This window comes from Patagioenas fasciata, chromosome 2, assembly GCF_037038585.1.
Source record: "Patagioenas fasciata isolate bPatFas1 chromosome 2, bPatFas1.hap1, whole genome shotgun sequence".
Classification (NCBI taxonomy): domain Eukaryota; kingdom Metazoa; phylum Chordata; class Aves; order Columbiformes; family Columbidae; genus Patagioenas; species Patagioenas fasciata.
In genome coordinates, this window is record NC_092521.1 from 37,180,764 (window position 1) to 37,193,245 (window position 12,482).

General features: G+C 38.2%; 1 protein-coding gene across 7 annotated transcripts in view; it reads right to left on the reverse strand.

Annotated features, from left to right (window-relative positions):
• The window catches only part of CSPP1 (centrosome and spindle pole associated protein 1), a 66,783-nt gene that overhangs the window by 10,790 nt on the left and 43,511 nt on the right, over positions 1-12,482 (reverse strand). For 4 of the 7 annotated variants that reach the window (XM_071804043.1, XM_071804039.1, XM_071804041.1 and 1 more), the window contains 7 exons: positions 12,282-12,431; positions 10,169-10,309; positions 9,239-9,343; positions 8,083-8,149; positions 6,692-6,812; positions 5,841-5,986; positions 5,011-5,308 (listed from right to left, as the gene is read on the reverse strand). In XM_071804043.1, the coding sequence (XP_071660144.1) occupies positions 5,157-5,308; positions 5,841-5,986; positions 6,692-6,812; positions 8,083-8,149; positions 9,239-9,343; positions 10,169-10,309; positions 12,282-12,431 (882 nt within the window). In that variant the 3' untranslated portion in view covers positions 5,011-5,156. Of the gene's footprint in view, positions 1-5,008; positions 5,309-5,840; positions 5,987-6,691; positions 6,813-8,082; positions 8,150-9,238; positions 9,344-10,168; positions 10,310-12,281; positions 12,432-12,482 lie in introns of those variants that run through there. The other 3 variants (XM_065830428.2, XM_071804044.1, XM_071804045.1) reach the window with 3 other exon arrangements.

A 12,482-nucleotide genomic window follows, 5' to 3' on the forward strand; every position in this document is an offset into this window, starting at 1 on the left:
ATTATTTCTAAGAACATTGAGCATGTGCAAGCTCTTCTTATGGCTGGATTCACTAATCTATTCAGAAGTGCAAACATACTTTTCACAGTAGAACTATCTTGTTCATCACTAATAAAAATCAACCGCCTCCCCTCTAGTTCATAACATGATTTATTACTCCGCAAAAGGAAGCATAACTATTTTTGTGGCTATTGAAAACCAATTTTTTTTTAAGAAGGTAAAATCACACTACCTTAAATGCTCAAATTGCACTAAACTGTGCTGAAAAGTTCTCTATATTGCAACAGTCAGAACTACTTTTGTGCTACGTTTACAACAATATTGCAAGCACTCATTATAGAAAGGTCACGTCCAAGTGTTGACTGATGAATGTGAAAAGCACCAGTTTGTGGGAAGGCAGCATGGTTTAAGCCATCGAAGCAACACATTAGGGCACACAAGGTTGCCGCATGAATATTTGCTTTCTCTAATTTACCCTCTTACATTTCATTTGTTGATACCCCAAGATTTTTATTATTTGACTTAATGCATCCTAAACAAGATTCAGTCACACAGCGAGTGAGAATTTTTTTTACATTATATATTCTACACACAACTGGAACATGGTACTGAGAAAACACACCAGATGTAACTTCAGATGACAAAGCACTTAAACAGAACCTGCTTTCCAAAGCATAACCAAGAACCCAAAGTCGATGGCCTTCTAACAATAATAAAGATTGTCCTCCCTTCCCTAGCATAGGCATTTTGGTTTTCTTGCCATCATCTTTACATATTAAATTTTATATGTCACATATTTTCCTTATATTAAAAACGTTTGTGATTTAAAAAAAAAAAAAAAGAAGAGTGGAAGCTAATGGTATTCAACATCCCAGTGACTGCAGGTGCTAAACTGCAACACTTTAAACTCCATCTGAACTCCAAATCTAGGACACAAAAAACCCCAATACTGCCAAGAAAGCTCTCTGATTTACCAATTTCTGTTTAAACCCGGTATGATCCAAGTAGAACAAACCAATACTGTATCAGATTTCAAAACTTTGAGAGCTAAAAATAAGTTATATCTTCCACAGTTAGGGATCACCTGAGTCCTGTATTTTCTGACCCCCCCTTCAGTTTTCGCCATTATTTTCAGTGGTCTGTCAAGAGCTAGACAAAGGGAGTCAGGAGTCTCATTAATACATAGATAAGCTAAACATGACAACCGTTTTGTAGTTAAAACCCATGGATACTCAAAAAATATTTACTCTGTATTCCAAAGACCTGTTTGCCAGGAACAGGCATGTTTGTGCAGCAGTATTTATATCAACAGAACTCCAGACTAATGATGTTCTCCCCTAAGTGGGATGTCTCACCAGCCAGACTGACTGGCACGAAGAATACGGCATCAGAACAAACTCTGTCAGGTGAAATCAGTTCTCTTGGCTCCTGTCAGGGCGTAACAACCCCAGCAGGAGGCTGCAGAAAGCCCCAAGCATCAATGTAGGCTCAACACGCTGAGCACAGCGCGGCTGCAGCTTTCAAAGAGGCTGAGAGGTTCAACAGTGATCACTTCACAGAGGAAAGTACTTGTCTATGGGTAAAAACCACCACCTCTGGAGAGCACTGAGAACCATTCTGAAAGTTAATCTAACATGACCCCACGCACGCTGGAAATGCAAAGAAGCAGAACTGAAGTCACTCTCTTATTTGGTTAAAGTCTCCTTCAAATAAAATACTTAGTAAGTTTTTATTTATTGCATTTCTGCCTAGCAAACTTATTTAGCATGTAGCTGACCTTCTGTCTAGCATCAAAAAGCACAGCACAGGGGCTGTCACTCTTCCTGGACAGACAACCAGTCCACTCCCAACACGCTACTCCAGTCAAGCAGAAGCCAGCGCTGCAGCACAACATCGAACCTGCTCCTCTGCCTTTTGCCTTTCCCTCCTGTCCCCCAAAGTAACAGTTGCCCAGAACGCTGCATAAGACTGCCTTATTTATAGGGACACAGCAAGCATTTCACAGCAAGCATTTAAACAATTCAGGACATTTTAAAAAATTATTAATTTCTCATGTTATAGTGCCCCTAATAGTTCACATAGTTGTCTTTTACATAAAGACAAAAAAATATTACGTTACAGGGAAAACAGTATATAAAGCATGTAAGGTAAAGAACACTTATATACAGGCAGGCCTTTGCCACTACAATCTATAATATGAGATTTCACCCACAATACAAAAATACATATAGCTTTAATTCATCTTGCTTTCTGCCTTTAAATCAGACACTAAAACCACTCATCTATTTTCTGTGAGAGGAAGACGATGAACTTGCCTCTGAGAAAAATAAACTGGAAACAGAGATGTACATGGCAACTAATTCTCTTGCTCAGTACACAGTGATAGACTATAAAGTTAAATGATGATGTAAAACAGTAGAAGAGAGAAAGAGAGAGGAGAAGCTGCTCAAGGATCCTCTATAAGCACCAGTGGAAAATCATTTTAAAAATCAGTTGCTTATCTACCAACTCATCTAAATTGTCAAAGGAAATGCCTCATTAGGTTGTCACCATGTAAGCCTGCATTATACATTTAGCATTGGCATATATCTAAAATGACTGCTTATCCTTAAAATCAATGAAAAAAGGCAAATTTGCTTTCTAGCTGGTGGAGGCTCCTCTCCAGACAACATTAAATTAAAGCCTTCTCAGACTGGCCTATTGAAAAATATTCTAGTGGCAGAAAACTGAACCCAAAACCAAACCCCACACAGATCTCAGCTGAAGACAGTGAATTATTTTTCACCATTTCAGTCAATTTGACAAAGGGGAAGACGGAAGACAAACCTATACATTCAATTTAGACACAAAATGGTGTTCCGGAAATTGTAATTAGCACAGAAGGTGGTACAGATATGCTTACTGGCAACCGCAATGTTACGTATCCATAAGCAATGCCGTACATGGCTTGAAGACCAGCACATTGGTCCAGGATGGAGTAGGAATCATCTTCAGCACTCCCCAGGTTACCAAACAAAACACCCTACAAGTATAATAACTCTCACCTTTCACATCGTGGTATCTTACTCACCTATTTGTCTATTAACAGGTAATGCAAACAAGCTTCAAAGCACAACCAGTGATAAGAAGAGGCATTCCCTTTCCTAAAGCACTATGGAAAGGCGTCACTATTCTCCTTTAATATGTATTTGGGTTTTTCAAAATTTCACCTCATCTCTAAGGTTTAAAAGGGTCTAAGGAGCAATCTGAAGTTGTGCTGAGTGTCTGTGGCAAGGGGGGCTGCAGGGATGGCCATTGTGAGAATCACAGAATAATTTGGGTTGGAAGGGACCTTCAAAGGTCATCTAGTCCAACCCCCCTGCAATGAGCAGGGACATCTTCAACTAGATCAGGTTGCTCAGAGCCTCGTCCAGCTTGGCCTGGAATGTCTCCAGGGATGGAGCAGCTACCACCTCTCTGGGCAACCTATGGGCTGCCCTGTGCTGGACACAGCCGGTACCACAACCAACCCACTGCAAGACACAGCTAAGCCCATCAGACAAACTTGTGGTGCCTCTGTGAAAACGTATTTAAGAAAGAGCAAAACAAAGTACAGCAGTGAGGACAAAAGTGTGAGCAACAGTCCTGTAAAAACTGAGGTCAGAGAAGACAGAGGGTGCTGGAGCAGTTTCCCCTGCAGCCCTGGAGGAGCCCGTGGTGGAGCAGATGGAATAGTGGAAGATGACAGGAGCAGTAGAGAGAAACCACTGTGTCCTGACAGCAATTCCCCCCTACCCTGGTCAGACATCACTCATCACTTCACTGAAGGGACTGAGCGTAACCTGGGCTGGTACCAAGGAAAGGGAGCAGGGGTGTTGGGAGAAAAAGAACTAAGCTGGGCATGGGGAATGGGGTAGAAAAGGTGTGGTTTAGATTTTTGTTGTTTGTTTCCCACTACTCAAAATCAGTAATTGTTTATTTAAATTGATAATACTGAGGTTAATTTTCCCCAAGTTGAGTCTGTTTTGCCCGCAGCAGCAATAGGTCAGCAATCTCCCTGTCTGCACCTCGGCCAACAGGCTTTATTGCTGTTTCCCCAACATTTTCCCCCAGTCTCACCAAGGAGCATGAGTGAGGGGATGTGAGCAGAGGATCAGCTGGGTGGGAGTCTGGCTGTGAACCCAGGCTAAGCCCCCACACAAATAAAGTTCCCTTCTCTTCAAAAGTTTCATTAGGCCAGGCTGAATTACAGTGATGAACACTTCTCTGAGAAATTTGTATCTTGCACTCAAAACTGAGTTCATGTGTATAGCTGCATCTGCAACTTTTGGCAAGGTTGAAGCAACTCTCATGGTATTTTTAAATAATATCTAAAATAACTCAGGATACTTCTCTTTCATCACTGTTCATAAAAGATACCTGAACGAACATTACATTTGGAGTTAAGTGCAGCATAAAACCCAGGGGTATTACACTTGTTTTTTACTGCTTTTGCAATACACAGCAAAAATAGTGTGCTATGTTAAAATGTTAATATTTCACTATATTAGAATGACCTCTATCAGGCAATACAAGCAACATTCCATTCTAGAACCTCAAGCTAGTGATGATATCCTACATGTGGTTTCTAAAGCAAAGCCTGTTTATGGATACAGATTTCTGAAACTTTTAAATAGTCAACTCAAGACTATGCAAATAAAAGAAATTTAATCCAATACAAGGAGATCAAGGTGAAGACACAGTAGCTGTAATTTAACTAGTTCACAGTCATCAACTTCCTCAGTGAGAACCAAAGAAATGCCACGAGGAACTTACCTGCTAACACTTCTATCACAAATCAGCTGAAGATTTTTATTGCTCTGTAGTTTTCTTTAAGAAACAGTAACCAAACTACTTTTCTCTTCCATTTGTCTCAAGTATGAAGAACTCGTTAAGTTACTTTCAGAGAACCAAAGGGAAACAATCACAGTAATTTACAAAAAAAAAAAATTAAAAAAAAAAACACACCAATTTTTTTTATGCTTTACCTTATGACAGAATTTCAGCATTTTGGTTTTTTACTATTTTGTAATGCAGTGCTGACACAGAACTTGAAAGAAGTAAAACTGGAGTTGGTGTTTTTAACTTATCAAATAGAAAACAAACAAACAAAAATAATTTAAATTATCTCAGACCATTCATTCCTTACCTTCTGTTTCTCTCCTCATTCTCATTCGGTCAAGTTTCTTCTGCTGCTCTCTCAACAGTGCCTGCTGTTGAATCTCTAGGGTCTGGTCATCTTTTGGAGGATCAGGATACATGTGCCTCAAGCCCATACGTGTTTCAGAATCTACAGCAGAAATATGAAATTTAAATTTTTCCCTAAACTAGCATTTCTGAAAAATATTTTTGAAGAACCAGTTACACATACAAAGTCATTAAAAAGAAACTGCAACAATGGCCAAGAGGATGAGCCACTTTAGCAAGGATTATACAGTTTTCTACATTAAAAAACCACATATTCTGGAAAGGAGAAACAGAAACAGATACAGAATCATATTTTGTAAGAAAATAAAATTCACTGTACTTTCAGTAACATCATAATATCAAATGTAAAATGAAGATTAAGCAGCAAGGACTGGAAGCTACAGGAGTGCTCTGAGTGATAACTCAGCATTACAACGATGTAAATTGTGTCTACTTGTAGAAATGGCCACACAGAGGCACATACACACATACAAATTGTTGGCCACAGAATATGGTGTGTGTGGGTAACAGCTATGAAGAGGCTGAGTTTTATTTTTAAGTCCCAGGTGGTGTGGAAGATAGAAGAAAAGATGTTTCACTGCCTTCATCCATGAATAGCAATAAGATCTACCTGCCTTTGTATTTAAGTTCATTAAAGTCCCAAATATTCTGTATATTGACGGGATCTTGTGCCTCCTTTGATGAAGGTCGCCTTACTGGAGCCTGCGTACGAAGCCTGGCCATCTCAAATATGTCCTTTGGATTTTTCTCTCTCCTCACGCTGGAGAAGTTTGTAAAACAAGCAGAATATAATTTAACACTGTAATATTAATGAGTTGGATGGAAATACAAATACTGATAAAGCTCACATCTTTTATCCTTAAATAAAGCTATCAAAGCAGGAAAATAAATTTGAAAGTAATGACACTGCATATTGTGTTATAAAAAGGGATAACCTACTTAAAATCAAAAAACCTCTCATATTTTATGGAGTGGAACTAAGACTGATGATCTGATGAGACTTTTCCAACTAATTGGTATGATTAACTCATACATTTTGGAAGTAAACCAATTTCTTTTAAGTAAAAAGGACATGAATTTCAATAAGAAAATACTACCACAGCACTACGCTATTCATAAGCATATTCAGCAGCAGCAGCACGGCAGTTTACAGGCACAAATTATGCCCTAGGAATAAAGGTAATGAGATAAAATTCTGCCTTAGACATCTGTTTTGGACCACCGTCCAAGACAGAGTATTGCAACTTCCAACCTTGCCAGTTCAGTCATTCTTACACTAAACGTTAGGACGATTCTTGGAAAAAAACTCATACACATTAGAAAAAAATGAAGAAAACTTTATGTACAAGTTCTATGTTTATATTTTCATTTCACTTCTGTATATTTGCCAACTGATACTGGCTACTAATACACTTTGAGTTCCTGTGTAAAATCTAACTTTTAAAACTGAAGATGAAATTCTTACCGGGTAATGGGTATATCATCATCACTGGCCACATTTAGCAACTGTTCTTGCAGTCGCTTCTCTTCACTACGAAGCTGTTTCCTCATCTCTGATAATTCATTTATCACATTCTTTCTTTCCTCTGGAATTTAACACAAATAGTTTTAAAATAAAGAGCGTCAGAGACACTTTTCTGCCTCGCTTATACATCTAAGGTGGAAAAAAGAAAACAGAGATGACGAACTGTTAATTAAAACCAGGATTATACAATCACAGGAATCGCAGCATTTCATACACTAGATATTAGGTCAGAGTTATATTTTGAGACAGCACAAAAACCAGATCCCTTGAATAGCAGAAAGTATCTAAGCTTCAATGGAAATGTTTCGCTGTATTTAAAAAAGGAAAAGCTATGAAATACCAGCACTGCCAGTAAATAGCCTTATTTTGCAATTAGCCAAGCTACACAGTCCTGGGAGTCCCAGAGGCAGATGACGGGAATCAAGGCGGTGTCAGCAAGCACACAACCTCATTTCTTTTTCCTGACTCAGAAGTGGGATATCTGTCTACTCACTGCATACTCTGAAGTGTTCTAATTTCAACACTTATTTTTAGTATGTATTTGTGTTGACTTTTTAGACCTAGTTTGGGCCTAAGCTGGTTTTTCTGTGGCGAAGACAACAAGTTAAAACAGTTTCATAAATTTCTTATTTTCCAAATAACACAATAATAATTTGCTATTTTACTGACTTTTAGTCCGAGTCCAGAACCTAGCAGGCAAGCAAGTTTTACCAGCTTAAATCTTCAAACACCAGATTTAATGCATATGTCTTCATTTCTGCCATAACAGCTGGTCATGAAACCAAAAAAAGAAGAAAAATTCCTGCTTTCCACTCACATATTGCCAAGATAACTACCATATCAAGAGCAGAACAGACCCTCCCAGCATGTCTGAGTTTTAAAACCATCAGTGAAAGCTAAGAGGAAATGAGCAGAGGATCAGACAGATTAACAAAAGACAGTAGAATTTAAGAGTTAGGACTGCAATGCTCTACACATTGTTGGTCTAACCCATTACTCAGTCAACGCAAAACTCTCCCATTCTGCAATGTTCTGGTCACAGTGGTCACCGCTGTCCTGACTGAAAGATCCGGCACCTCCCATGTGGACTCCTCCATTATCAGTTTTTACAAAAAGTATTTCCTGATGAAGACTCATAAGAAATGCATTTCTGTTTTGTATTAATACTTCAGGCATACCATTCTAATCCACTGATAATATTAAGACAGAGAGAATGCTCACATAGGAATGCAAACTTTAAAAGACATTCCTTCGCAGGCAAGAAAGAGAACTGTAATTGAGAACAATTTTGTTGTAACACAAAGTGAGCTTGCAATAAAGACAACACCTACCAAATGCACGCAACTGATTTCTTCTAGCAGGGACTGGTGGAGAGGGAACTCTTGGTCGTGGAGGATCCTAGTGGTCATAACGAATAGGAAATGTTAATATGTCAAAGGAGGAAAATATAGCAGACATAAGTACATTTTATTTCCTTATTTTATGTCCAATTTAAATTAACTACCAATACTACTGGAAGACAGAATAGTAGCCTTACAGTTTGTTAATGCCTAAGGTTATTTTAAATCTGATCTTTAAATGCATGATCCAAATTAGTATTCTAACTATCATGCACTATTCAGAGATCTAGACAAAGCTACACCAAGTACTGCAAAGATACAGAAATAAACTGACCTTCCTCCAGATCATTCTTAACACTTAGGGAAAGCAATAGGTTTAAATGCGGTTTAAAGTCCTACTGGACATTTTCTGAAACTGCACTATAAAGTATTTTGCCGAATTATCCTTTTCATGATAAATTAACTTTTTAAATTTTTAGCCGAGTTCATATAGACAGTTGGTAAAAAAAATATTTCAAATAACAAGTCAGAAGTGTCGCCTGAGATTCAAATACCATCAACAATTATTTCATCTACTCTCCACAGGAGAAATTTATTTTTTTAAAAAATCACCCCAGGGAAGATTAAATCAAGTGAAATAAATGAGTTTTCTTGGGGCCACCACTGTAACTCATTCATGATGCAAAGAAGAAAATGAAGGGTGTTAGGAGTTATAATCTTTTTGTACTTTCAAAAACATAAAGCAATAACGTCTGTAGGTAGGAATCGACATGAAACTTCATGTCTGATTTAAGTTCTTCTCTGAGTGCACACAATGACTTTCTAGATTAGATGTAAACTTTCTTATCTTAAACCTTGAGATCGCTTACCCTTGGTAAACTGGAGTCTACGTGCAAAACTGAGGTGCTCATCTCTACAGAAAATGTGCATGCAGGAAAAAAAAATAACACACTCCCAAAAAATGTCTTCAATACTTTGAATAAAGTTGAACATTAAATTTCAGAGTCACAAGACTGGCTCACATAAAGAGTGTCTCCGGGTATTCATGGTATTCTAGTAATAATGGGCAAACATTAAAAACCAGGTAGGATTTCATACACAGCACTGTTTTAAATAAATCAGTAAATGCTGACTACAAAAATCATACCTGTGCATAATAAGATATATGGCTCTCAGCAGAGGGATTTCTTTCTTCTTTTCTTATTGATCTGTTCTGAAGAGCAGGAATGATGGGAGATGGCTGCCTTGAAAACTGCAAGGAGGAAAGCACGACTGAAACCACATTCCTGGAGATTCTGAATAAAGTAGTATTTTGCACAGGAAGAGTTTAGCTACTATTTTTCATTCGACAGAAAAAAATGCCTTTTTTGTCTTAATTGAATTATTTTTGTATTTAATTTGTTTTCAACTCTTAATCACATAAAATTATTGCAAAAATTACTTCATGTGATTTTATTTTCTACCTACCGTAATTTTAATACTTATTTTCTACAATGTAGTTTTTAGAATCTATGGTTATGTTACATAGCTTTTTTTCCTCTAGACACTTCCATTGTATCTGTCCATTTTAGAGAAATGACATGTACAATTTCTAGAAGGGGAACAGTTCTGTAATTTACTTAGATTTTGGCCATCAGAATTCTATGCAATGGACTTCTTACACCATCCAGGTCCAACGAAAATCATTAAATTACAAAGAACATCATTGTTAAATAGGAACAGTCCTGCAGTCCTCTAAGTTACATAACTTTATTTGTATTTGGACCTTAGGAAAAGCAAGCCACGGTACTTCACAGCAGATACGAGAATCAACTATTGAGTGCAGCTTGCTCTCATTTATCTTGTTTTTACTATTTTTTAATGCAAATTTGATCAGCAAGATAAGTTTCCACTGAAGTATGTCTGATTTTTCAATCAGTTGTTCTCTGCGTGGGGGATAAGTATACTGCAGGTTGATAAACTAAGGAGAACAACACTGAAAGTAGAGGTCTAAGAAATCATGCAATTTTTTTAAAATTCAGTTATTTTAAAAAGTTAGGAAGCAGTATTTGTATCTTAGAAAGTCACTGAAACATACCATCTTTTCCTCTTCCATCTTTTCTTTCTCAAAATATTGTCGAAGTTGCTCCTCTTGCTTTTCTTTTTCTTTTCTTCTTTTTTCTGCCTCTTTTTGCCTCTCTTCATCTAATCGAATTATTTCTTTATTTTTCAATCTTCGCTGTAACATAAACATTATTAGTACATAAAAAAGAGTCAGCATTATTAAAGCTTAGCTTTGTTTTTCTTTGAGACGTTAAAATTACACATCAAAGTGATTAGGATGAAATGAAAAGCATATCTCATTAGGCTGACTTCAAATATTCCAATTAAAAACTATGCCATGCAAATATTAAACATCTGCAGTACTGGCTCTGCTAAAATCATTTAACAGAATTCCTAATAACTTCAGTAAACACCATTTTGTGACCCCAAATCTGCTGCCAGTTAAGGCAAAACTGTAGGAGTAATTTCCAAAATTTCAGATTCAAACAAAACATACTGCACACAAACACCACAGTGAAAAGCATCATTCAGTCTCAATTTTAGTCTCATGTCTGAGAAAAGTGCTGATACCAGTTAGCTTCCTACTCTATACTAGACCAGCTCTAGCATCCAGAAGACAAGACCCACTCAACTAACTTATCATAGAATCACAGAACAGTTTGGGTTGGAAGGGATCTTCACAGGTCACCTTGTCCACCCCCCTGCACTAAGCAGGGACATCTTCAACTAGATCAGGTTGCTCAGAGCCCCATCCAGCCTGGCCTTGAACGTCTCCAGGGATGGGGCATCTACCACCTCTCTGGGCACCCTGGGCCAGTGTTTCACCACCTGCATTGTAAAAAATTTCTTCTTCATCTCCCTACCTTTAGTTTAAAACCATTACCCCTTGTCCTGTCATAATAGGTGCTGCTAAAATGTCTGTCCCCATTCTTCTTATAAGCCCCTTTTAAGAACTGAAAGGCTGCAACAAGGTCTCCCCAGAGCCTTCTTCAGGTTGAACAACCCCAACTCTCTCAGCCTGTCCTCACAGGAGAGGTGTTCCAGCCCTCTGATCATTTTTGTGGCATCCTCTGGCCCCTGTCCAACAGGTCCATGTCTTTCCTGTACTGAGGGCTCCAGAGCTAGACACAAGACTCCAGGTGGAGTCTCAGCAGAGTGGAACAGAGGGACAGAATCACCTCTCTTGACCTGCTGGCCACACTGCTTTTGATACAGCCCAGGATACGATTGGCCTTGTGGGCTGCAAGTGCACACTGCCAGCTCACGTCCAGTCTTTCATCCACCAGTACCCTGAAGTCCCTGTCCGCAGGGCTGCTCTCAATCGCTTCATCCCCCAGCCTGTATTGATATTGGGGATTGCACCAACCCAGGTGCGAGACCGTGCATTTGGCCTTGCTGAACCTCATGAGGTTTGCACAGGCCTACTTCTCAAGCTTGCTAGAATCTAAACTAAGTGCTGTCATAGAAATCCTGAACTCCTACATCCTGAACTGATCTTTCATAATCCCACAGGGTACTGAAACATTTTTCCACCTCTGATGGCCTTGAGTCCTTTTCCTACAATTATTCATGAGATTCTGGATTATGCAAATTCATTCAATTTTCCAAACATGATAAATAAAGCTTTTGGCTTTGAATTAAATCACAAGTTTGCCTCCATGAAAAGTATTCACTAGATTTGCTTGGCATTCTTCCAAAACAAGCCGTATTCCTATCTATATATACTGGCCAATTCAAAGAAACGGCTTTTCAGCTACATTCAGAAGACAAATAATTCCATGAGAGCTAGACATCAAAGGCTTAAAAAAAGGCTCTCTTTTTTTTTAATTCACCAATTTGAGAATGCTTGTTATTGGCCTCACAAACATTTCCTTTAGAAAGGAGAGCACCACTGTAAATTATAAAACCATACATTCTTAGAAGAATTAACAGTACTTCAAGTTGACAGTATACCATAAACAGTGAGAAGAATGTACTACTTAATACTGTCAATTTTCTACCTCTCCTCTGGCTAATGTAGAGCCATTTATAAAACAAAGAGCAATTCACAGGTCACTTCTCAGCTTACCTTCTTAACCTAGAAGACAAATATTACAAAGGGTTAGTTAGTTTAGGATGAAAAAAGTCAAGGTATCAAAACACCACACCTCCTCCTCTTTCTTTCTTCTCTCTTCTTGCTCATCTTCATACGCTTTTTGAATTCTCATCCTCTGCTCAGCTAGTCGTTTTTCTTCTCTTTCTTCTTCCATTCTAAGTTTTTCTCGCTCTGCTTCTTCCCTACGTCTCTTTTCTTCAATCTAGAAAATAAAGCAAAGCATTCAACTGTCAATAGCCACCGTTAGTCTGAT